The sequence below is a fragment of the Aythya fuligula genome, chromosome 1 (genome assembly GCF_009819795.1).
Source record: "Aythya fuligula isolate bAytFul2 chromosome 1, bAytFul2.pri, whole genome shotgun sequence".
NCBI lineage: Eukaryota > Metazoa > Chordata > Aves > Anseriformes > Anatidae > Aythya > Aythya fuligula.
The window spans coordinates 175,093,845-175,118,578 of NC_045559.1; the positions used below are offsets into that span (position 1 = coordinate 175,093,845).

Sequence of the window (24,734 nt, forward strand, 5' to 3'; positions counted from 1 at the left end):
TTACTCTCGTTGCTACTTATTACTTCATGACACAACACACCCAACTCCAGCTCCCAGACATGTTGGATGTCTCAACAGGGTCAAATAACTATCATGTAATTTCCTTATGCATATGTAAGACATATACAGGCATCATTTCACCTCTCAGTTTCCTCTGAACTGATAAACTGCATTATAAAGCTTCTTTTTTAAACCCTGGAACACTTCTGTTGCCGTGCTCCTACTAATATTTCACATCCTTCCTCATGTGAACAGCGACACCGGACGCAGACTCAGAATTCCAGTGATCTTACTCATGCCGTGTCCCTTCCCATTCCTATGCACTATTTTTATTGCTGTGTAGCCAAAGATCACACTTCGTTGACAGGATTACAATGAAAACTCCCGGCGAGATGATTATCCACACAAATTCTTAAACCTTCTTTCAAATTACCAGTTTGCAGACAGCCTCCCATCCTGCTGGTGTAACTGCATTCCTCATTCCTTAGTGGCTGGCTGCACGAACAACGCATTCTGCTGGATGGGAACCAGTTAAAAATGTGATTTGGAGTACACTGCGCTAATAACCTGTACCTTGTGTGTGTACAAACCTGTATATCATCTATGAGTAAAGATGAGATGTCATTGCAAAAACTGTGAATAGAATGGTATTCAACAGCATTGCACCAAGACCCAGTCCCTGGGGGACCCCACAAGAAACAGCTGCACGCACGCAGAAGAAAGCCACGCCTAAGTTGCTCTCTAAACTAAGATTTATGAAGCAACTTTGCCAATGTTTGTGGTATTTATTCCACAGTGACTCCATGGCACGATTGTTTTCAACTCACACTTCGCTGCAAAGTTAATAGATATATCAGGGACACAATATAGGGTGAGCCTGCTACAGCTGAACAGCTGATGAATAGCTTAGGAATTCGGGAGATGTGGTTTTCTACAATTCAAAACTCTGGGAAGCAATTTGCTCCAGTTCTACTGTAAATTGGTCTTTAACAATTGTTAAGTCATTCTGAAAGATTCAGAACCAGTCAGCCACAGCTTCTTATTTATTTCAGGGGCTCCATGTTAAAGTTTGCAATTTTTCAGCCAGGAAAACAACAATGAGTAATACGAGTAAGTAAAAGCGTTTGTACAATTGACTGAAAAGTTTTAGTCTATTAAAAAAAAAATAAAATAAAATAAAAAATCAACCAGGTGCCAATTAGTCAGCTGGGTGAGCTATTGATTAGTATTACAGTTGAGCAGTGTGCTTAAAAGCACATAAACTTACACTGGTATTGGTGAAGCTTGTAGCACTGCCTGTTAGGCGGTTACTGAAGACTTCTAATGCAAGATGCTGCTTTCAGCTGCTTGTAACTTGGCCAGACTTGGACTGTTTGGGTTGAAATTTTCCAAGTTGAATGTCTGCCTCAGGCTAAATTTTGTTCCATGTGCTGTAGAGGTTGCTTCTGAGGGAGGGGTGTAGAAAGAACTGAGTAGACAGAGATTAGAAAACCTCAGCCAAAATACTTCAGCTGTTTTTCAGAACAAGACTGGGGAAAACACTGTCTTTCAGTACTAACAGAAAACGCTGGTGAACTCATTAAAAGGTTATAGTGCTCTTTCAGCTTCGGGTAACAGATCTGAAAATTGACATGAGGGCTTGAGCTGCTCTACCAAAGGTATGCTGCCTTTTGCTGCCTCCATGAAAAATCCACACACATTTGGTCAAACTGCTGAAGACAAATTATGCATTTTCAGTAGATGCTCACTAGGCCACATCCACATTTGTCACAACTCCTCACGCCCATCAGTCCCCATAGGCCATCCCCACAAGCACTCAGCAACTTTTCTGCCAGCTCCTGCCCAGGAAAAGGCTGCAGCTCAGATAAGAGTCTTCAAAGGCATGGAGCGGGAGCAGGCTCCAGACTGTCCATGTCATGGTCAGCTGAGGCCAAAAAGATGCCAGGCACTTGGGAGGAGAGCTGGAGCCCTGTTTCTCCTGCCCTTTCAGTGTCTTGTCCCGTGGGTCTTCACAGCAATGCGGGGCTGTAGAGGACCACAGAGAAGGACCAAGGAAGATGCTTCATGCAAGAACCATAGAGGGCAAGGAATGACATGAGAGGGTGGCAGAAAAACTGATGAGTAAGGCTCCCTCCACAGCAAAAACAAGAAGGTGAGGGAGAAAAAATGGGCACAGAATGACCTGAGACTAAGAAGAAAGAAAAAAAAAATACAAGGGGGCTGGTGTAGGAATGCAACTTTCTGTGCAAGGAGACTGAAAACAGGGAGATGGGACGTACAGAAGCAAAGGAGGAGGAGAAAAGGAAGGCAGATACAAGGAGACAGCGTGAGAACGAGTCAAAGGACTGAGAGGCACATGAGGGGCGCAGACAGAGCAGGAAAATGCGAGATCCCAACGGCACGCTCTCCTCTGGAGTCTGGGACACAGCCCAGGATTTCTGAGCCTGGCCATTCGCTCCCTGCCTGCAGACAGCTGCGAAAGAAACTGGCAGAGCATGACAGATCCTCTCCTGCTGGCCGACACGCAGCCAGGACCGACCACTGTGGGTCCTGCTCGATGGAGAGCTCGGACGAGTCTCGTGTGTTACAGCAGTAACCCAGCTGAGGGAGGACACGAACACACATGCACTGCCCCGGGCTGCCTAGCTGCTTATCTTATCTTTTCCTAAGGGGAAGAAAACCTAGGAAATGACACAGTAAAAGCAGTTTTTTTTTTAAAAAAAACAACGTGATTAGCACTGTAGAATTGAGGCCTTATTAGAACTGAGCAATGGTAATTAAAACTGTCTCCTAGTGCTCGTATGCATGGAGGTCAGCCTGTAATTGTGACTGACCTGGTCACATTTTCTTCCTGACAGAAGCTTTGTTATAATTAACATGCAAATTCTCTTTTTGCCCTTGTCCTTCAGAGCATATCCGCACCATCAGACCAGAGGACGGATGAATTCTTTTCTCCCAGGTTCTTCAATGACTCTTATCACTGCAGTAATCCATAAAAATAAAGGACACTGATCCACAATTTTCTGAAGACAGGAAACTCAGATATGAAAAAAAAAAAAAAAAATCAAGTAAAAAGCTGCAGACACTGAGAGAGCAATTCTGATGATGTAGACTTGCATTTCCACCATGCTTAGTCCTGCTAAACATTTTCTGCATGCTGAGAACAAACAGTCATTGACTTTTGTTCCAGATCGGTGAGTTCAGCATGACTGCAGATCAGACTCAAGACTCAGCTCAGGCACCCAGAAAAACAAATGGCCCGCGTCAGAAAATGGAAAGTTCAGGTGGAAATCCTACGGGAACAGCAGGGGCCACAGAATCCCGTTCTCCAGTTATCTTAGGCAGGATGATGCTTCTACCTCTTTATGTCATCACCTGCCTCATCCACCCATCGTATCTGCTGACTTCTGCCCAGCTGAGGGGTCAGCGTACTGCTGCCACCAGCCGATACCCCCTGGCTCAGCCCCAGAGCTGGAAAAGCAGCGGCGGGTCACCTCACCTCAAATGGCATCCTGGAGCACAGGGCCCATGCAGCATGGCACCCGACAGCTCCTGAGCACCTCACTTTGCAAACTTGCAGAGGAGAGGGAGTAAATGTATAGAATATAGTGTACACAGATCAGCTGCATCCACTGGGTGGCAGGCACGTTTCACAGCATCAGGATGCATACGTACAGAGGTATACAAACGAAGCCTCTTAAACACCGCGCTCCTTCCCCGTTTCAGACACGGCAACTGAACAGACAGAGTAAAAATTTAAAAATATTAAAAAAATCCCACAGAGCTTCGGTAGCAAAGTTACCGTATTCTGCTTTTAGTTTAACACTGGTGTCTTGTCCACAGCTTTGGGGCTTTCAAAGCGCTGCTACAACTCATCAGGCTGCCTGAGCTCTGTGGATGCCCCGTGACACCTCTGAAGGTGGGCACCTCACGATGCCCCCATGGCCTCCGTTAAGAGGTTTCATCAAGCCTCCATTGAGCTAATTGAGGCCCTAACAGCGACCCCAAAGCCTGCAGAGGCCGAGACTTTAAACCCTTCCCTCACTCAGCATACTTGGCATGGAAAAAAAATAAAAAATAAAACACAAACCGAGTTCGGGCTAACAGCTGTAAATGCATTTACGTGCGTGAGCAGCGAAGTTTTAGAGTTCAGCGAAACACAAAATCCCATATTTTCCACAGATTTCCACTTCACATCTAAGCAGGACTGTCCCAAAGTTTGCCTCAAAGACGTTTCTGGAGAAGAGGCCGTTGACCAAGTTTCAACCCAGCGCATATTTTTATAACCAAGTTGTAAACTACATAAAAAGTACACTTCTAATGGAAATGCTGACAAACGCATAACTCCTGCAGTCAGCTATGACAGCCTGACCGCAAGCCCTCCCCTTCAGGGAAAAAAAAAAAAAGCAAAATTACTTCCCCCCTCCTCTTACGGCAGCAAGCTGGGGGCAGGGAGGAACGCGCTGCTACCCCCCGTTTAATCATTTTTATTAGGAATTTAGTCACTTTTTTTTTAATTTCCCCGTTTATTACCCACATGTTGAATTCGCCACCCGCCTGTTTTATTTTTTATTTTTTGCAATAAACAAGCAGAGGGCCTTTTAAATTCATGACTCACTGCCCAGGCTTCCCCTCCGCCCTCAGCGGCACACATCGCCAGCTGCAGCCGATGCATTAAGATTATTATTTTTTATTTATTTTGTTGGTCTCGCAGCGGCGTTGGGCAACACTTCGCAGAGTATCGAGAGGGCAGGAGGCAGAAGTGGGACGACTTTTAGCGGAGGGAAGGAAAGCAGCGGCCGAGGGGGGCACCCAACAGGCGAGCCCCAGGGCGGCGGGGCGAGGCTGCCAGCAGGGCGGCGGCGGGGCGAGCAGGACGACGAAGAAGAGGAGGAGGAAGAAGAGGGAGGAGAAGCCAGCACCCACCCTCTTCTGCACCCCAAACTCCACCAAAAGTTGCCAGGGGGTCGCGGGGAAGGGGCCGGCGACCCCCTCCCAAAACAGCGGCGGCGGGGCTCGAACCCGCGGCCCCCGGGTGCCGACCCCCGTCCGCGCCCCCCCCACTCACCGGCGGCGGCGGCTCCCTGGGCGTGCGGCTCCCCGCGGGGCGCTGCCTTCGGCCGGGGGGCGAGGAGGAGGAGGAGCGGGGAAGAGGAGGAGGAGGAGGAGGAGGTGGTGATGATGAAGGGCGGGTGGAGCAGAGCTGGGCTTGAGCCCTCCCGGCTCCCATCGCCGCGCTCCGCCCCGCTCCGCCCCAGCGGCACCGGCGGAGGGCAGCGGCGGAGGAGGCGGCGGCGGCCATGTGAGTGCTGGCGGCCGGGACCCCGGGCACGGGGATGGGGACGGGGACGGGGATGGGGCGGGTGGGCAGGGCTGGAGGCGACCCTCAGGGGCTTGGGGAGCCCAAACAGCCCGGGGAGAGCTCAGGCTGCAGCTTTACTGTCTCCTTATTGCTCCCCGGCCCCCCGGGTGTTTGTTTGTGCTGCCTTTTGCCCCTATCTCCGCCCTTATCTCGGCCGGGCAGCGCCGCGGGGAGCTCTCCCCCCTCCGGGACTCCTGGCTACCTCCAGCTCCGGCTGCAGTTTGTGGAAGAAACCCCCCTTTTCTTCATTTTTGCTGCCTTTTTTAGCCACTTAAAATATTTAGGAAACACCTACTGATGCTTGGGCGCGTCTGGGAGGGGGTGCAAAACGCAGGGGTTGCTCTGTGTGACCTGAGAAAGTCAGACGACATCTGCTTGCTTCTTCTACTTTTCAAAATATCCTTTTTTCTCCTTAAAATCACACGAAATGGATCCAAAATTTGTGATCTGGTGGGGAAGTATTTGGTGGTTCAGCTGCTGGAGCCTGCCTTGCAGACTCACAGTACGTGCAGCAGTGTTCATCATTTTAGTTCCTGCTAAATTTATACCCAAACAGCTTCTTGACCCAATTTGTCACTTTTTTTTTTTTTTTTTTTCTTTTCCCCTTCTCTCTCTCTTCTAATTCTTATCATACTCTCCCTGATGTGGCCCAGATCCTTCTCCATCTGCAGCAGCAGACCTCTGCTCTCGGTAGATATTCCTGATCTCGGATGTTTAACGCCGAAGGCTGGCTCGGGCTCTCGGCTTTAGGCTCCCCCCGTAAGGCCTCGATCCCTAATGATTTTAGTTTCTCGTTCTGAGAGCTCACCAATACAGAAAGACTGAAAGATATTTTCACTAAATTACCTCTTCTCAAACGGTTTCCCCTGCAGAAGCTCTGCTGTGAGATGTGTGGATTTTTTTCCTTTTTTTTTTTCTACTTCATTGCATTACAGAAGTATTATTTTGCCTTAGAAGTGCACAGTGTTCCTCAAGAGAATTTATTCGTATTTCTGAAAACTGTGCCCTGTTGAGTGGCTGTTACAGACCATCGGTGGTAGCTAGTCTGAATTCTCATATCTTTATGTAGCCAGGAGCTAGGATTTGGGGATTTCTCACTGCACACACGAAGATCTGTGTTCAAGAAGATGATGCATGCCTAGACTGTTCAGTGCTCAATCCTGTAGAAAGCTGGAAGATATTAACTGTGTGCGAAATCTTCAGAGTTTGCAGATATTAAGACCAAAGAATACCCTGAGCATGCGTATGAAGTCGTTCCCCCTAAAGGCCAATAATTTGGACAGATATATCCCTGATACACATCCCTCTGCATCCCTAACAGATTTCAAGTCTGGTGTTTCAGAACAAAGCTATTCAAAGCAAATACTTCCAGATTTTGTTTGCATGGCCAAATTATGGCTTTTTTTTTTCTTGTTTTCAGATACTTTTTTTTTCCTTGTGTTCAGAGCCACCTGACACATTTAGTTCTTATTCCCTGTTCTCCCTTTTCTTTTTTATTTTTCTTCTTCCAGCCAGCATGTGGTAGGAACCAAAACCTCAATCCCAGTCTCACAATAAAGTTTGTCAAAACTTGTCTTCGCTGAAGACAGTGTCTTTATTAGGGTTTCTTAATGCTTCCCAATATAACTGCTGCTTGCACTGTCTGCTAAAGCATTAATAATTTGCCTAAGCTGCTAGGAGGAGATGCTCACATATTGGCAGGGGACTCTGACTCGAGAGCTCGGGGCCTTGGACTCTGGCACTGCTGGAGTCGCTCCTCAGGTTGCTTTCTGCATGTTGTCGGCAGAACCTGGTCCTTTTGTGGTCTCCCAAACACGCAGTTCACGGGCAGGAGGAGTGCACAGCCCAAATATTTTAACACAGGCTGTGTGATTCTAATGCCTCAAAATTAATTGTGCCGAGGAAAAGTACCTGCAAGGACTTTCTAAAATAAAATGATCCCCTTGATTTTTGCACACTTATTCAAGTATAAGAGACCTTTGTATTTTAACTGCATCTACTCTCAAGGCTGTATTTGGTAGATTACTGGAAAAAAAATCCCATATTTGACCAGTCATCGAGCAGGATTAGCTTTGAGGCTGGTGAGCGGAGCCTGTGAAGCATCCTGGCAGAATCCTGCTGAAGAGGGATTTTCCTGCAGCCCTGCTGGTATGTCACAGGCTCCGGCCCTATTACAGTAGCAGATGGGATTTGGGGGGATAGTTAGATGAGCTTGCTCTTTTTTTTTGAGTGGTATGAGCTCAAGTGGAAAATCTCAGTGTATAATACTCAGGAGACTCCTAAGTTGCAGATCTGGGACTGTAATTTACACAATTAACTCTGTTAAGCATAAAATAGCAGGATTTAAGGTTCCTGTGATATCAGGTCTACTGCACAGCATTGTGTTTACCATCACAGAGCCAGCTCCGATCTTCAGCAACACCAACAGGAGGTGAAGACAAAAGTTTTCCTCGTCAAGGCCTCGAGTTTTGTGTTTAGGTCCCAGCTGTGCCTCGGGTTCCTCAGTGATCACTCTGTGTAGCTACAGGGGCTTGTGACAGATGTGATGATGACCTTTGCCTTGGGAAAGTTAACGCAGCTTTTAGCTGGAAATTCACCTTGGGTGATGTCAAAGGGCTTAGGGACAGTTCAGGAGCCATAGCCCAAAGAGGAAAAAGGCCCTAGAGGTATTTCTGAGCTCTGAACCTCTCCCTCCCACTCAGCTGCTTTTCAAGCCACTTTCAGATTTCCCAGGCTTTGGCCCCAGTGCGTTTTGGAGTACGGATCTCTAAAGCCTTTTAATTAAATGTGTGACTAAGTAATCACCCAGGTTTAAAGTCCACTGTGTAGAGATGAGGGGATTTCTCTGTAAGTCAGGGGGAGCCCAGCTGCTTTCTGGCTTCCCAGCAAATTGCTCGGAAAGCTGCGTGCTGCTAACACGCTTGCTTACAGGTTGAAATGTTTTTGCAGAGTGGATTCATCATACTTACAACTTTAAATAGCCACAGCCTCTTGGAAATCGTGTTTTTACACTAAGCACTGGTGGGGAGGCATATTTTGATCTCTCTGCTTCAATTTTAAGAGTGAAGTCAGGTCTATTTGTGTTACGAAAGATGTGCTTGCACATAAAAGGTTTGGGGTGGTATTTTTACGTGTGGAAGAAGTTTTGTTTTCATTGAATTAAAAAGTCAGGAAGTATTTTCTTTAAATTGTGTACATTGATCTTGAGGTGGAAGGCAGAGATCCATTTTTTTGGACTAATCTTGAATATCCTCAGTGTCATCTTGATTTTTTTTTTTATTTTTTTCCCCTCATTCCTTTTATTTTAATTGAAAAAAATAAAATCTGTTGCTGAAATGTTTTCTGCTGAACCAAGGCATTGCGTCTGTCCCTACAAGCCAACAAGACATGGAATTATTTCTACAAAACCCTCGTCTGCCATTAGAAAGAGGTTGTTGATGCCGAATCACCCTTTATCTAATCGTACGAGGGCTTGTTTGTTTTACTGGTAAATACTTTTATGTACCAACTTTTCAGCTCTGAGGAGTTTTCCCTGTGTTTTCTCACACACAGACAACTTCTTATCTAAATGGGCTGGTTCAGAAATGCTCACGTTGTCGCACGGGAACACCCAAAGCACTTGCTGTTGTGTCTGGGACCCCACAGGTCCCAGTCTGCCCCAGGACTCCTCGCCTTAGCTCGCCTCGTCCAGGACCACACCTCTGTGTTGCCTGGCTCACTGAGGACAGTATCCAAAATGGGCTTTGACGTTAAATCAAAATTTTACCCCTAGAAGCATTTCTGTATGCATTTTTTAATGAAAAACAGCACGAGTTGCACATTTCTGACAGGTCTGTGATGAATAAAGGTATCTGCTGCTGCTTGTTTAGCTTTGGCTTGTGTTGTCTTATATTTCTGGTCCTCACAGCGTTATCTCTGTTGGAAAAAAAAAAAATATTGCAGTCTTCAAGGATCAGTTGGGTAAATCTTGCTACTGAGCCATGCTTTATGAACCACTGTAGTCGATACAACTATTCTTGCTTGCTTGCCATAGCTTTAAAAAAAAGCCCCAAAACAAAAACACCAAAAAATATCCTCGTAGCACTCAATCACCCAAAGACAGCGACTCAGTTTGGTCTCTGAGGCTATGTATTTTACAACCTGTGGCTTTGATTATTGTTTCAGATTGCACATCTTCTCTTTTTCCTTCTCCCCAGGGCCGATTACTGGAAATCTCAGCCCAAAAAGTTCTGCGATTACTGCAAGTGCTGGATAGCAGACAACAGACCTGTACGATCATCTTCTCTGCTAAGTCCATGATTCTGAAATACTAAGAATTTGAATTATGGCCTATAAAATCACTTGTTAATTTATTAATGCATGAACTGTGCTGTTTAAAAATGCTTTTGTAGTACTTGTGATATTTAAGATGTGTTCCGTGAGAGCCACGTACCTGCATACAAGATGGTGCATGCTGTTTGTACTTGGCAGTGCAAGAGAAGAAGTGAAATATTTGATCCTGCTTTTTCTTCACGACCTGTAACTGAACATTTGATCTGTCCTGAAACGCCTGTTCCTAGCCTTAGTATGCAAATGGAAAGCAAAACCTGGTCTACATGCTGTTTGTATACAGCAGGCCTGGTGCAGCCAGTGCTGTAAGCACTTAAAGGAAATTTCTTTCATTTCACACAGCCCACAGAAATGTTGCTGGGTCAAAGAAAGGTGTTTCTGACTTGCAGACACCTTTTGCAAGACACCTTTTTTAGACCCATTGGTTTCTCACTTTAAAAATAAGTTCTGCCCTCCTGACTCGATGCCAAAGGTACTCCTGGAGCTGAGCTTCATCTGGTTTACAATTAGATACCTGTAACTCAGAAGCACAGATGTGAGCTGATTGGTTTAGGTTTCTTTTATATAGTCAGCAAAGAGATATATACATTAAGGAGGGTGTTTAGGTAACCCATAAGCCTGCCTTCAGAAGAGGTCAATCATCATCTGGATGTGCATCCCCTGCATATCTGTTTGTGCAAAGAAATTTGGGGTTACTAGGTCAGCTTCAGGCACCTAATTTTTGAACACCTAAGTGAGATCAGATGTGTCTTCTGTGAACCACATGAGGGTTTCAGCTGTCACACCTGTACAGCTTCTGAACTCCTTCCAGTTTCTACTGGCTCTGTGTTTTTTGTTTTTTGTTTTTTGTTTTTTTTCTGGCAGCTTTTTGGCTTGCAGACTGTTCTGTTGTCCTCATTTACCCAACTTGAGCCTTTTCTCCCTCTCAGATTTGTGGGCCTGGAGACTGGTTACGTTCATAGGATCTTTCTACAGTTGGGAATTATCTAATTAAGGACAGTAGCTAATGTTTGCAATGCTAAATAGACCACAGTGTTTTTAAAGGTTTGCAGGAAAACCAACAAACTGGGTAAAAAAAAAAGTATGCTACTTAGGATAGCATAGAGAGGGAACCCAAATTCTGTGTTACTCATCTCTAATATACATGCTGAGTATTATTAGTTCTGAAGTTTTAAATCTCTTAAATACAGAATATGAACGTTTATACTAAAACTTTTGAGCGTTACTGTTTTTTCATAAGTTTTGTGTTGTGTTTTGCAGTGTTCCTGAATTTATTACGAGGAAATATTTTCAAAGCAGGTTACGTTTAGGCTTGTTGAACTAAGTTTAGTCTAATTAAATTTTAACTAGCTGCAACAAATTACAATTGGATGTATTATTTTTCTTGTTTTTTCTTATTTTTTTTAGAGCATAGAGTTTCATGAAAGAGGAAAGAATCATAAAGAAAATGTGGCAAAAAGAATTAGTGAGGTAACTCAATTGTCTTACTTTCACAAATACATATATTTAATCACTTTTATTATCAGACTTGCTTAATTTATTCTCTTGGGCTTTTGTTTTCTTTTAGATTAAAAAGAAAAGCTTGGAAAAAGCAAAAGAAGAAGAAAACATGTCAAAAGAATTTGCAGCAATGGAGGAGGCTGCAATGAAAGCATATCAAGAGGATTTGAAAAGGCTTGGAATCAAGCCAGGTAGTTCATATAGTTGCCAAAGGATTAAAGACAAAATTGAAAGAATATTGAATAGGAATGTTTTTTTTCTTAAATTAGGTTTTAGAAATATGAGACTAGGCCTCCAGGACTGTGTTTGCTTGTTTATTTATTTATTTATTAAAAAAAATAATAATAAAGGAAAGAAATGTGAGCCTGCAAATTGCTGGTAGTAGAAGTTGCAGTACAGATTGTTTTTAGCTGTGGTGTCCTCAGGTGCATGGAACAATCTGGTTTGGAATGGAACATTTAAACAATGTGAAAGCACACACACACATACACACACAAAACAAACTAACTAAAAAAAACAGTAGTTAGTACTTTGAATCAGCAGCGTAGCTTCCTTTAATTTTATTTTTCACTTTTACCACTTGGAGACAAAAGTTCCTATCAAATAGGAGCACTTGGACTTGCACTGGTATCAAGTAGTAGAGATTAAAATCTGCTACTCAGCTTGCAGTTCAGCAAGTTCCTTTGTTCAGTCAATGCAAAGACGTATTGTCCTTTTAAAAAGTTGTAGTTTAAAGCTCCTGCAGTAGTTCTTCCTCAAGACTCTTTTAGTTTCTTTGGGTTTAGTCAGAGCTTATGGGTTCTTACTGTTTTTGTGTTATTATTCATCTTTTGATACTTGGATATCAAATATCAAAAGTTATTATAAGGAAGATACTATCTTGTAACACTATTGTATTGCTAAAATGAAAGGTTCTTTGAATGTAATCTTTTCAGTTTGGCTACTATGAGTGTAATACTAATGACTAAAAATACTCCTAAGAACAAAATTTCCTATTTGCTGTTACATAAGTGACTAATATTTAAACTCAGATTAATGCTCTTGTTTTTTAACTGAGTGTTATTTCTCTTTAAGATGAGGTAGGTCCCAGTTCAGTGCTGAGTAAAACACTGAGTAGCACAACAGAAGATAAAGGAAAGAAGGAAAAGAAGGAAAAGAAAGAAAAGAAAGAGAAGAAGGAAAAGAAAAAAAAGACATCTCCGGGCGCCTCAGAGTCACCGAAAGTTGAAACGAAGGAGTGGGTGCAAGGACTTTCTCCTGAAGGCTACACTTATTACTACAATACAAAAACAGGAGGTAAAAATTAGTGAGGAGCAAATGCAGATAGACGTATAGCATACAAATGACTAAAGACAACCTGCATTTCTTTATGCTTCCGCTATCTCAGTAGGAAGCTGATTATTAAAATCTGAACAATTAGATGGAGTTTTTGATACTTAATAATCAAGACTTAGGCATCCGGAACTTGAGGCTGTATTTGCTTTTTCTTAATAATAATGGGATAACACAGTAATTCTACTGTTTCTGGAAAATGTTAGCCTCTCAGAGGTTAAATATACAAAAGATAGCTGTGCTTTTTCTAAAAATGCTTTATCAGGAATGAGAAGTGAACTGGATGATTATTTGGGCATCGATCATGCTCAAGTAAATGAGGGCAGTTATGAATTGTTCTCTGATTGTTTCTTTCCACATTTACAGGATTTATCTAACTGACTGACTTCTGTTGAGGAGCAATGTGTTATGAGCTTATACTTTATACTCTAAAGTTATACTTTAGAGCATAAAAGCAACCCTCTTTTATGATTAATGAGAACATAACAAACTGTTTCTTATAAATTTAGGGATGACTTTAGTATTTAGTTTAGTCTCTCCTTCTACAGGGTAACTTCCAAAAGGTAAAAATCTTGTGTGTTCAGTTTCTTCTGACCTATGCTACCATTTAAAAAAATGCCCTTTTTGTACCAAATTTCCAGTATCTGTGTGTCAACCAGAATCTAACAGTCTGGCAGATTAGTTCTGATAAAGCCAGTTGTAATTATGACACTTTGGTTTATTGTTATACTATAGTTAGATATATCCCATCAGAATATATATTATCCTTTATCAATGTTACACTTTGGATGAGCGCACATATCAGTATCTTAGTGGTTAGATCTTTGTTTTTTTATATTGTTAAACATGATCAGGACTGAGTGATGGGTGAAATTTGCTTTTGTTTTTTGTTTTTGTTTTTTTTTTAAGAATCACAGTGGGAAAAACCTAAAGGATTCCAAGGCAACTCTAAAAATTCGCAAACGGTAATCAAACACTGTTATTTGTACGTTTCTTTGCCCTTGTAAACACTTACCAGAAATGAGCTGAGCAATTTGCAAGTCTCTTCTGATTGCAGACGATAAATTGTTTGCCCTTAGTAAACATAGGAAACATAACATAATGTAAGTATATAGGATCATTTATGACATGATGAAAATTGAAATTCTACTGTACATGTTTTTTTTGCATTAATAATTATCAAGAGAAGAGATAATGATGGTTATGTTTTTACAGAATGTTTTTTTAACGCATTAGCCCATTGAATTGAAAGCTTATGGAAAACTCTGATTAAATTCTGTTCAGCTTTTTGTAGCTCTCCTCTCCTTTTACAGTAAGATGGAACATGAGCATTGAAGAGACATCAGATCCGAATTATAGCTCATGAGTTTCTTCTACCACAGTGATGTAGAAATCTTTAACACTTAAAAGAAAAAAGGAATTCTTCCTTTTTGACAACTGCTCAGTGAGAAATAGTTGTTTGTTATGTGTATGAAGAAATGTGTGTGTGTTTGTGTGTTGTGTTTTAGCACTGTGTGGAAAACACAGAGGCTACATTGTCCGGTAGTAAAGAAAAAATATCTTTTTGTGTTTGCTTTAGGGTACATTTATATGATAATTTGTCCTTTTTGGAGGTTTCTTAGTGGCACGGTTGCCATCTGCAAGCAACCTTTTAGTGTTTTACTGTATTTTCCTGATTTAAGGGACAGGCAAACCTGCTGAATAGTCCAAAGACTATTTATTATATTTATTTATTATATTTATTTATTATAATACATTTATTATCATCATCAGTGGACTTTCCCCTGGTATTTTTCACTCCAGAAATTTAGTGCTTCACAACATTAAAAGCATTATTTGTACAACATTCCCATGAAGTGAGGTTAAGTTTTTCCCATTTTCAAGATAAGTGTAACAGCACAGTATGATTTCAAGTCACTGTTGTCTGCTAATACTGGATTTTCTGTTGGAGAGCAAAAAATCCTGTCTTTTTCAGAATGCTCGACATGCTGTCACCCCATATTGTTGTGTCTTAGAAGGTAGCCTTTGTTTGGTACTGGGTACTTACAGACTGAGGAAAAACTGGTTATAATAGTGTATATTTTTAGGCAATTGAATCAATTTACAAAATGTCACATTCGTTGTCTTTATTCTCTCTCTCTGTTAAGACAGGGTTTTATTTCAGAAACAGATTTTTTTTTTTATCCAGTGTTTATTCATGTCAGAGCTGCCCAACACATGCTACTCCAGCTTTCTGTTTTCTTTCCCCTGCAGTTTTGCCTAACTTGTTAACCAGGTCTTCAACTTTATCTTTTCTGTCAAGGCGTAGCTTTGCAGTATTTTTACGCCAGCCTTCCCCTGAAAGAGGCGGTCTGGTGACTGATCGTGTATGGTCCTTGGTGTGTGTTTGTCCTGACAATGAACTCATCCAGGGAGTGGAAACCTCGGAGTTTAGGTTACTGCTTGTTTCCTTGAATCAGCCTTCTGGGCAGTCAGAATTGCCCGTTCAGGAAGACCAGATGGAAGAGGGAAGGAGCTGCCTTCTTGGCAGCAGTCTGACGTTAGCTCGTCTCAGCTGTATCATAAATACGCACCTTCGGCCTCAGCTATCTCTGTCGTGCCACATGGCTGTATTTTGCCATTCCTCCCTCGCCCTGATCTGTGACTTTGTGGTGTCTCTAATTACTTCAGCTCCTGCTGAAAACGAGCGTTTAATTGCTCCCTTATTTCTTCTGAGCTAAAGATACTGGGAATGTTCCAGATCTCCAGCAAGGACTCACGTTTCCCACAAATTAAAGGGCATGTTTGCAATTTGTCGTGCAAGTGAGATTCACGGTCCTTCCTTGCTTTATAGCAGGTTGGCTTGCTGCTCAGGCTTTGCAAGAGGTGCAGAGAACAGAGCAATGAAAGGCGTGGTGAAGGCTACCTACAGCTTCACTTAGATTGACATTGTGCTTGTTAGCATTTGTGTAGTAGGATGCTCGGAGTGCCTAGTGTCAAATACTTGCTGAAAACCTAAACCTTCTCAGGATCTAACTGTAACAAAAAGGATAGCTTGCACATAAGTACAGTCTTTTGTCCTCTTTCGACTTACATAAGATAAATTTTCCTTTTTTTTCCTCATGTTTAAACTATCACATTGAAACTTTTGAGAGCAAAAACTTGAGGAAACTTGATCACGGAAGGTTTTCTTGCTTTTGCCTCCTCTGAACAAACCAGCATAATTTTTTGTTCCTTAAGTAGCTTTCTACAGAGCGGATGTGAGCTTCTGATTTTGTTGTTTTAAAAAGAAAAACGAGGTTTTAATGGAGTATTAAGCAAATGGATAGGAATGTGCGTGGAAAAATCCGCGTATCACTGTGTGTATCTATACACAGAAACTTTTATTAATGCAAAAATGATGTATGATGAAGCTACACAGAAGTCCTGCCCAGTACAGGGGAGTGAGTAATATTAGTACTTAAGGAGCAGTGAAAAAGTTTTATGTGTAAGTGTTGCTGAAATCAGGTTCTTAACAAAGATCTTAACTCATGTAATGCATAATTATTTATTCTGCAAGTAATTTTTATTTTAATTACGCATCCGCAAAGGCATACAAGCAGCAAATCCAGCCATGTTTCTCCTGCGTTGATTAATCAGTATGAAAAATCAATGTTTTGTTGAAATTGGTGCTTTTCCAAATCAAGTAAATTCATTGGCGTGCATTCCTGCAAAGGTTAATTCTTCAATTATTTCTGGTGAATGTGTACTTTGGAATAAATTTTAGAAGGCTATTTTGTTTGCTTTTGTTTATTCAGTGATAGTATTTCTTGATACCGGTTTTCTATAGCCCTGACAAAACTTGCAAGACTTCCAGAGAGATTTTTCAGTCTCTACTTAAGACAATGAATGAAACAGGAAATGACAAGTTAAGATGTGAAGGCTTTGGAAAATCAAAAATGTGTAAAATAATGGGCTATATCATAATTCGAACTGTATGGCATGCTAATTATCCACTATTTGAAAAAAAAACGTGTATATGGATTTGTGGTTCTTTAAAGATAAGCAATTCAATCTCATTTGAGTCAAAGGGAATAATTTGTAAGAGTTTAAGGAGTTCAAGCTTCAGACAGGTTTTGAAACAGTAAAATCATCATGAGCAAAAGTATTCAAGGGATGAAGTCTTATGTTTTGTAAGTGATTCTTTCGCTGATCCTTAAAAGTCGTTGTTTTTAATTAGCTTCTGTATCTTCTTCTCAGGGAGCAGTGTGGGTAGAAGGTGTCTCTGAAGATGGTCATACCTATTACTATAACACACAAACAGGAGGTAAGGAGTTGAGCTCTGTTTCAGAACAGAGGCTTTTCAGAGCAGCATTTTATTTTGCAAATAGCTGTGTTTTAAGGCCGCTGTTAAGTTCTGTATCTTTTAAGCACTTGCCTTAGTTGAAATAGATTTGTTGTTTAGCTCAGTGCTGACTTTATAAATGTATTATGAGACTGTATATGTTTGTGCTTTGTAGGTTTGTTTTTTTTAAACCATTAACTTACAACTTTTAGATATGGGTTCTTCATTTCTACATATGTATTGAAGTTTTAGTTTGGAAACCCAAAAGGATAGGATTTTGTTTTACCAGGTGTATGGAGCTGAAGTTTAGGATCTCCTAAACTTTTCCTCTTGTTGACATAGGACTGACACGAGAATCCAGAATCAGAGTCCCTACTTCTTTTCCCCATATATTATTTTTTTTTTCCCTGCATGGGGAACTTTGTGGTAACTCCCCCAGAACAGGCATTTGTTTTCTAAATCTGTTCAAATCAGGTATGGTCAACAGTGCCTCTCTGGAGAGCAAGTGATTTTATGCCAGCTATGAGTTTTCCTTCTGCTGTTGGGTATGAAGTGGAATTCCTAATGATGCCAAGAATAGGAAAGAAAAAACAAAACCCTTTCAGTTTTTCAGCGTGCCACCTCCCTTCTCCAATGATTTGTGGTTACTCTTCTGAGAGGAAAGTGAGTTGCTGGTTATTTTTAAACATTGCCTTCGAAGTTCAGACATATTTTATGCTTTTGGTTGTAACATTTTTTAAGTTCTTCACGGACACGTTGCACTTAAGAGGAATGTCTTTATGATCATTATATTCGGTAAAACTTGAGATTGTGAGACTTCAAAGTGATCCCCTTATTTTTATCTAGTTGCAGGTATCTTGCAAATGCTTGAAATACTTGTCAGCTCTGCTAACGCTAATCCTATTTTCTGAAGAAAAGACAAATTGTTAGCCAAGGGGAATGTTCGTAGCGTCTCATCTCAGGCATGTAATTTAGGAGGCCAGTATCTCTCGGCTTAGCTCCTGCTATGAATCATGCTTCAGAAGGCTGCACCTTAATCCACTAACTATAGGTGATACCTAAAAAAGTGATATTTTATTTTTCTTAGTTACTGGTCTAAAGCTAGATGACAGCAATACCCTTAAGAGACTGCTTTGTTAGTTGTAAGCCACCCATTTTCAGTTTTTTACACCTTTACTTCCTCAAGATACATTTAGAAGCATACTTCTTAAGTGCTGTTTTTTGCTAGGGGTTACTCTGGAAATAAAGTAATTGGGAAAATAGTTCTGTTACATTTGAAAGTTTATATAACATTATATATTTAAAGGTGGTATACTTTTACCTTATTGCTACTAAAACCGGCTTCAAGACCACTGATTCACTTTTATTTAAATACCTTCTCTCAATATATTTGCTGGAATACTACCTTCTAATTGAAAATGTGGTCATATCCTACAGATATTTTTGCCTTTTCAAATTAATGTTTGTATTCCCTTGTTTGCTTGATAGCTGTTTAATTAGAGACCTGACCTTACTGAGACGAGTAGCAGGGGAGAAGGTTTTATCTGCCCTGAAAGCTAAGAAGCTCACAGTTAACATTCCTTACCTCATCCTTTCTTTGGCATCAGTGGATAACACAAATCAAATGGGTACCTCCAAAGGTGGCCTGCCCTGTTGTAGGGTGAGAGGGACCAGAGTTGTTTGGACCACGGTTTGCTATGCACGATGTTTTTCTTAAGCACTAATTAAAACAAGCTTTATCAACAGTGAACTTGGTTGTCATGATGGTATCTTTGCTGAGAAAAATGTACTGAGCAAAGGCAGAGGCCTTGTGCTAAATTATTCGCTGTATATCTGCATAAGGCAGTACTCCTTCTGAAAGGTGATGCTGTCAAAGCAATAATAGATTAGAGTTAGATACATAAATAATGCGATTATTCAAATATCTTGGACAGTATCCACGTGGGAGAAACCTGATGGTTTTGTTTCATCTTCAAATGAGAACAGTAAGCGCGGCAAGCGTTCTGAAGAGGGTGCAGAAACAGGTTCCAAAGCATCGGAATCGGACTCCAGTCAGGAAGACAGTGAAAGTGAAGCACAAAGTCCAGGAAAAAATTCCAAGGTAAAGTCTCTCTTTTAGATTTATTTTACATATAGTGTTCACTTTCTAGTATTAAATGACTTGTCTTTCATCTCTTGTGATAGGCTGTACTGATTGTGGTGAGGTTAAACCTTATGACTGAAAGTAGGAGCTTGCACTTTGAATAGTGAAATTAATCCTTATTTGAAGTGATTTGGCACATTAGTGGCACTGTTCCAGAATACAGAGCGCGAACTTCAGCCAACCTGAAGAAGAATTCTGCAGCAAGTGTGATGTACTCTGAGAGAGCAGACTGTCTTATCCCTGAAATAATCCAAAAAGTTAATTGGCATCGGCAGCCCACGCAACAAAATCAATTGTGTGTATTTGTCTTCAGTTTTGAAACTTCACATAGAGGGTGTGATTATGGCTCTGGTTGGGACAGGTGGATTTCTGGAACTGGTAGTTCAGAACCAACAGAGATGGCTTAAATATAATTTGTATTAATTAAACAGGTGTGAATTCTAAAATACATACTTCTGTATCGCTGTGCATTGTTATAAACCACCACGTGTTAGGTACAAATTGTGTATGTGCATGCACTGAAAATTGTGTGTGATTTTTTTTGGCCTCTTGTTTTTAAGTAAGCTATAATTGTCTACTCCTTGTTAACTTCAGCCATGACAGGTTTTTTTTCAACTGTGTATGAGATGAAAGCTCAAGGAAAAAAGTGTAAAGATTTTTATTACAATATGATTTTATTGTTTCAAATCACTCTTGGTTGAAAATTATGAATAGTAGACGATAAATAAAAGATGTAAAATAAAGCTACGTTATGTTTTTATTTAGGCATTTTTGCTTAAGGTGGGTTTTTTCCTCTTTAGAGGAAAGGAGATGATGAATCAGAGGAAGAGAAATCTCCCAAGGCTAAAAAGCTAAGCCCTTATGGGACATGGCGAGAAGTTAATCTGGAAGAAGAGCGTGCATCAGCTTCCAAAGATTATTCCAGTGACACATCTAAGACCAACCCTTATGGAAAATGGCAATCAATTAAAAACGAAGAAGAAGAAGAAGAAGAATCAGGGTGAGTATCTTTTGACCACAGCAATTTGCGTAATTTTCAAGAGCTGAATCTTTTTTCTTCTTGACTTTTGGCAGTTAGCACAGCTTTTATTGGGAATGTAGCCTGAAGTACAACCCTTTTCTTGGAGATTATTTAAAGTAATAGCTCTCCATGGAGGATAGCAGTGGCATTTTGTTTCAGTGCAGAATTTCACCCTAAGTACAAAGTCAACTGAAGGGATTTTAAGGATAGTTGTCATCCATCATTTTCCTCAGAGGCTGAGTATCAATTGTTTAAATGTAGTTACTCTAAGCTTATGTTCCTTATATATTGTCTCCTTCAACAATCCGGTTCAGCTGACTCCAGCTCTTGGAACTGCTTTTTCAACTGCTTCCAGCCTCGGAGCAGCACAGGCAGCTTGCTCAATGTCTCCAACTTCCAGGCTAAATTCTCTTTCTTTCTGATGAATGATTAGTTTGGGCTACCTCTGCCTGGAGTTCAGGTTGCTGAGGGCCCTAGAAGATCTTGATCTTGATCATGGGGCTTTGAATCTCTTCCCTGTCGGATCAGTAGTTGCTGATATGAGTGTGCTTTTTGAAGACCCCAAGTGAATTTACCTAATGTGGGCTGAGCTGTTCCCACAAGCAGTGAATTATTTTTGAATTCATGATGCTGCACTGATTCTGGCTGCTCACTTGAAGGACACAGCCCTTTGTAACAGATTTGTTTTGTCTTTAACCCAGCGTTTTAGTAACAGAGTTCTGTTTGAGCTCTTATTTTTCTTGCTCCCTAACTTCAAAATAAAGTAAAGCCAAAACAAAACAAAATGCACTAAAACTTCTGCTGTCACTGTGGATAAGTACTGGATGCTGTCATAATGTGTTGGTAGACACTTTCTGTAATGCTTTAAGTAAGGAGTTGAAAGACAAAACATGTAATCTGGTTATGCCAATATTAAATTGGAAGCTGTCTCTCTCTCACATGTCCAGCTGATGCACTGCAGATGTTTTCATGACTTGCATCTGATCAGGATGTGTGTGTGTGTGTGTGTGATTTTTTTTTCGGTTGGCTGGTTTGGTTTGTTTTACTGCACGATGCCTGAGGTTGCTCATTTTCTTCTGAAGCATACTGTCTTTTGTGGTGAGTTTCCTGTTACAGTGCCCTCTAGGAGCCTGGAAAAACAGTTTGGGGAGAAGGAAATGAATCTTTCCTTTCATTCTTACCCCATTACACAGCATTTTCGTTTTAAATTATTCAGCAGGTACAGTTCTGTCACTGTTTGATTAAATTAAGCACAGATACACTTCCTTGGAGATAATAATGTTGCTTGGTAAGTTCCCATAACACCTCCTGTGTTGGGGCAGCTAACCACTTCTTGACTCCAGAGCTGGTAAGTTCTTTCAGTGTTTTTGGAAAGCACTGCCCAATAAAAAGTGCTTTCAGCTACTGAACCTTATATATATCAGTCTGTATTTTAACACACGTGTAAGGAAGACATGTGGTTGTTCATTAGCAGTGCTGAAAGATGTCTGTGTTCCTGGCTGGTCCATACAAATGTACTCCCTAAGGGTGTCTCTTCACAGTAGTGTGATGCTGCTGCTGTGATTCCGATTGTCTGGTGATCTGGATCATTTCTGCCAACTGTTCAGCTGCTCTCCATTTTATGTTCATGCCTCTGGTTATCCTTCTAGAACACAGTGTTTGCCACCAACCCCCTAAAACTGGTAACTTCTGGACAATGTCCTTGATTATTAGCTGTGATCCTGTGCTATGAAGCTGCTTCTCCCAGCTTTGGGTTGTTTCTTCATTTGGTAGGCCTCTTCTCTGCTCTGTCACACACAGCCTTGGGGATGGACACCTGAGGGAAACTACTCAGTAGCAAACCATTGCTAATTACTCACTGGCCACCGTCTTTCAACATCTTTATTTTTATTTTTTTTTTCTATTTTTATTTTATTTCTTTAATGCCACTTCACTCAGAAGAAACAAAGAATGTTTTTCTTGATCCCTGTCATGCTGATGATCTTGGCTAGAAGGCTTTGCATCTAGCTCAAAGCTGCTTTGATTAAAGATGGATATCACTGTCTGTAGTACCCAGTATTCTTTTCTCCATGCAGATTAACTCTTTTATGTTTCCTTCTCTTCCCTCCAGTGAAAAAGTGGACCTGGAGCTTCCTAGTACAGAGAGTGACAACGTGCCAGCTCCAGTGCTAGAGGTTCCCGAAGATGCCCAGGTGATATTTACAGAGAAGACAGTTACCTCCCTTGGAGACCTGGCAGAAGGGGTGCCGACGTTTAAAAAGAGGAAATTTGAAAATGGGAAATCCAGAAACTTAAGGCAAAGACTAAGCGATCAGTAGCAAATCATTTTAGATTCCATTTAGGCTGGAGGGAATCAAAAGTTTAATATTTTAAACAGGCTTTTATAAAGAAAATGTTGGATAGAAAATAAGGATTTATAGGTATTAAAACGTATGTGAGTTGTACTATTTTTTTATTTTATTTTGACGTGAGTGCATTTGGAATGGAAGTTTGTGCTATATTACTTATGCAATACTGTAAATAGTTTTATGTTTTGTTTTAACCATGCCATCTAAGCTCAATTAGCTCAGTGTATGCTGTCATTTGGTCAGGTTTTTTACCCCTTTTCTAAGTATGGGACAATGTGCTAATGCTTAATCTGCAAAAAATGATACAGACCTTTTATTTTTACACCAGAACTGGATCAGTGGCATGTACTAGAGAGTAAAATCACCCCCCAAGATAATCTACATGGAGTAGTTTCCTAACTAATGAGTAAAAGTACTGTGCTTACTAACCTCTAATTAATTGCTTGCAAACTAGTAGGCGCTGAGAGTTCCAACATTTCAAGTAGATAAACTGAAAGCTGTTTTTAGGGGAGTTAGTCACACTGGTGCTGCTCATTTCTAATGGTATTCTAAAATAAATTAATTGTGTACATGCATGATCAGTTTGTTAGAGCTCTGCTGAAGGTTTAAACCTGATGAATCTGATTTGTAATAACAGCTCTGGAGCCACCTCTGTCAAAGTAGTAGTTTTCTGTGCTTTCTTCCTGATGCATTTTGCTTTATTGTTGTTTCTTCTAGGATTTTTCTTTCCTTTTACACATCACGTTTTCTATTTTTTGGTCTTGTTTCCTTTTTGTCTCTTTCCTCGTAAAAAGCAATGACATGGTATTGTCATGAAAAAATATTCCAAAGATCTTGCCCTGCTACAGCGTACAGCATCCTTTTTGAGGCTGGTGGTTTTCCTCTGCTGGTAAGAGGAACGCATTGAGTAGTGTTACCTAGGCTGGGAGGGGCTGAGCATATCGAAGCTTCATCATTCCCAGTGCTACAGGAGAGGAAAATAAAAGATGAGTGAGTGGAGCTGGTGGCTGAACTGTCCAAGCTGGCTGCTCAGGTTGTTAGAAGTTGGCAGTGTAAATGCTTAGGTGTTTTTTTTAAAGGATTTTAAGTTTGACTTCTTAATCTGATGGGTTTTGTCTCCGTTTAGCATCGTCGAGATTCAGTGGCTGCATTAGAAGGCAGCTCTGCTTTCCTGCTTCTCTAGGTATCAAACAGGGAGCCAAAAAGGCTGAAATCATGAAACCATTGAGAAACACGCCTCCATTTCTAAAGCCCACAGCGTTTTGCTCAGGAGAGTCTCGGTCAGAAACAGAGAGCAGAGTTAAGGCAGCTCTCAGAGTCCAGCTACAGCAAAATACAGCTGGTAGCTGCTGAGCTTGAACTTCTTGGGGAAAAGACCTAATCTGTCAGACCAGCTGGCAGAGGAGTGGGAATCTGGTCTATCATACATTACAAGGGAAGCTGAGGTCCTTTTTTTTTTTTCTCTCTTTATGGCGTGACATTTTTTTGTGTGTAGAAGTGTTTTGGAGTGTAGGTTTTAATCATACATGCTTGTTTGTCAGGGTTGTGTTTCTTCCGGTGTTTGTTTTGAAAAGTTTGAACATTTTCTGTCATATCTAGCTCTGCATGCTCATTGAAAGCTACAGGTGACCACTGGATGCTCTCAGGGTCCAGGAGATGCAGGAATACACACATTTGTTCCACGTGAAAGACCTCGTAAGCAAGGCTAGAACAGAAGTTCCCCTTCTACCATGGAGAGGTTGACAGGTTTCTTTTTCATAAACACTTTAAGCACCTTCTTAAAAACCATGCTCTACCAGCAGTTCTCTTCCTCCATTCCACTCTGAGGTTGCCTAAACTATATGTTAGGGCAGATTGAGACCATCTGTGATGCCACTAACACTTCCTTAGCATATTGTAAATAATTCTTGATACATCCCTAAGCCACATTTGCCTTTTTTTACACGCTGTCTGCTGCAGGTGCCCTGTGCTTTGCCAGTTCAACCAGCTCTTTCTGCTCCTTGGCCATTGCTGACTGCTGAGTTAGCAGCTGATTGTTCTTTCCTTTCAATAACCTGTTTTTTAATGATTTTGTTTTGCCCTGCTGTACTCATCCTCCTTCTGTTACTCCTGAAGTATATTTATTTCTTTCTGATGTGTCTGCAAAATGATGTTATTACTTACTAGTGCTCTTTTTCTTTTTTCTTTTTTCACTTTTAATATCCTCTGAAGAGGACGTCTTCCCCTGCTTAGTGAAGTTCCCAAAATATTGTCATTTTCTCTTTAAAACGTTTTGTCATATCAAAATCCCTATAGGCAGTAATTCCAGATACCTGTAACTAAATTGCTTAAGCAGATGTTTAAAAACATCTGAAAACAGAAGTGTTCCAGGCTCGTTTCCTCGAGGAGCTGCTGCT

At 41.1% G+C, this 24,734-nt stretch overlaps 2 protein-coding genes across 2 annotated transcripts in view; one reads left to right on the forward strand and one right to left on the reverse strand.

Annotated features, from left to right (window-relative positions):
• The window catches only part of ELF1 (E74 like ETS transcription factor 1), a 74,091-nt gene extending 68,987 nt beyond the window's left edge, over nt 1–5,104 (reverse strand). Inside the window, exon 1 of the mRNA XM_032207375.1 lies at nt 5,069–5,104. The gene's annotated coding sequence lies outside the window, so the exon portion shown is untranslated. The remainder of the gene's footprint in view (nt 1–5,068) is intronic.
• A 171-nt stretch (nt 5,105–5,275) lies between these two features.
• On the forward strand, nt 5,276–23,066 carry WBP4 (WW domain binding protein 4). Its single transcript, XM_032193649.1, has 10 exons — nt 5,276–5,302; nt 9,559–9,631; nt 11,099–11,161; nt 11,259–11,382; nt 12,266–12,487; nt 13,433–13,488; nt 16,742–16,808; nt 18,761–18,927; nt 19,770–19,969; nt 22,101–23,066. Coding segments are annotated over exons 1-10 (1,182 nt in total). The 5' UTR covers nt 5,276–5,300; the 3' UTR covers nt 22,309–23,066.
• Nucleotides 23,067–24,734: the final 1,668 nt, after the last annotated feature.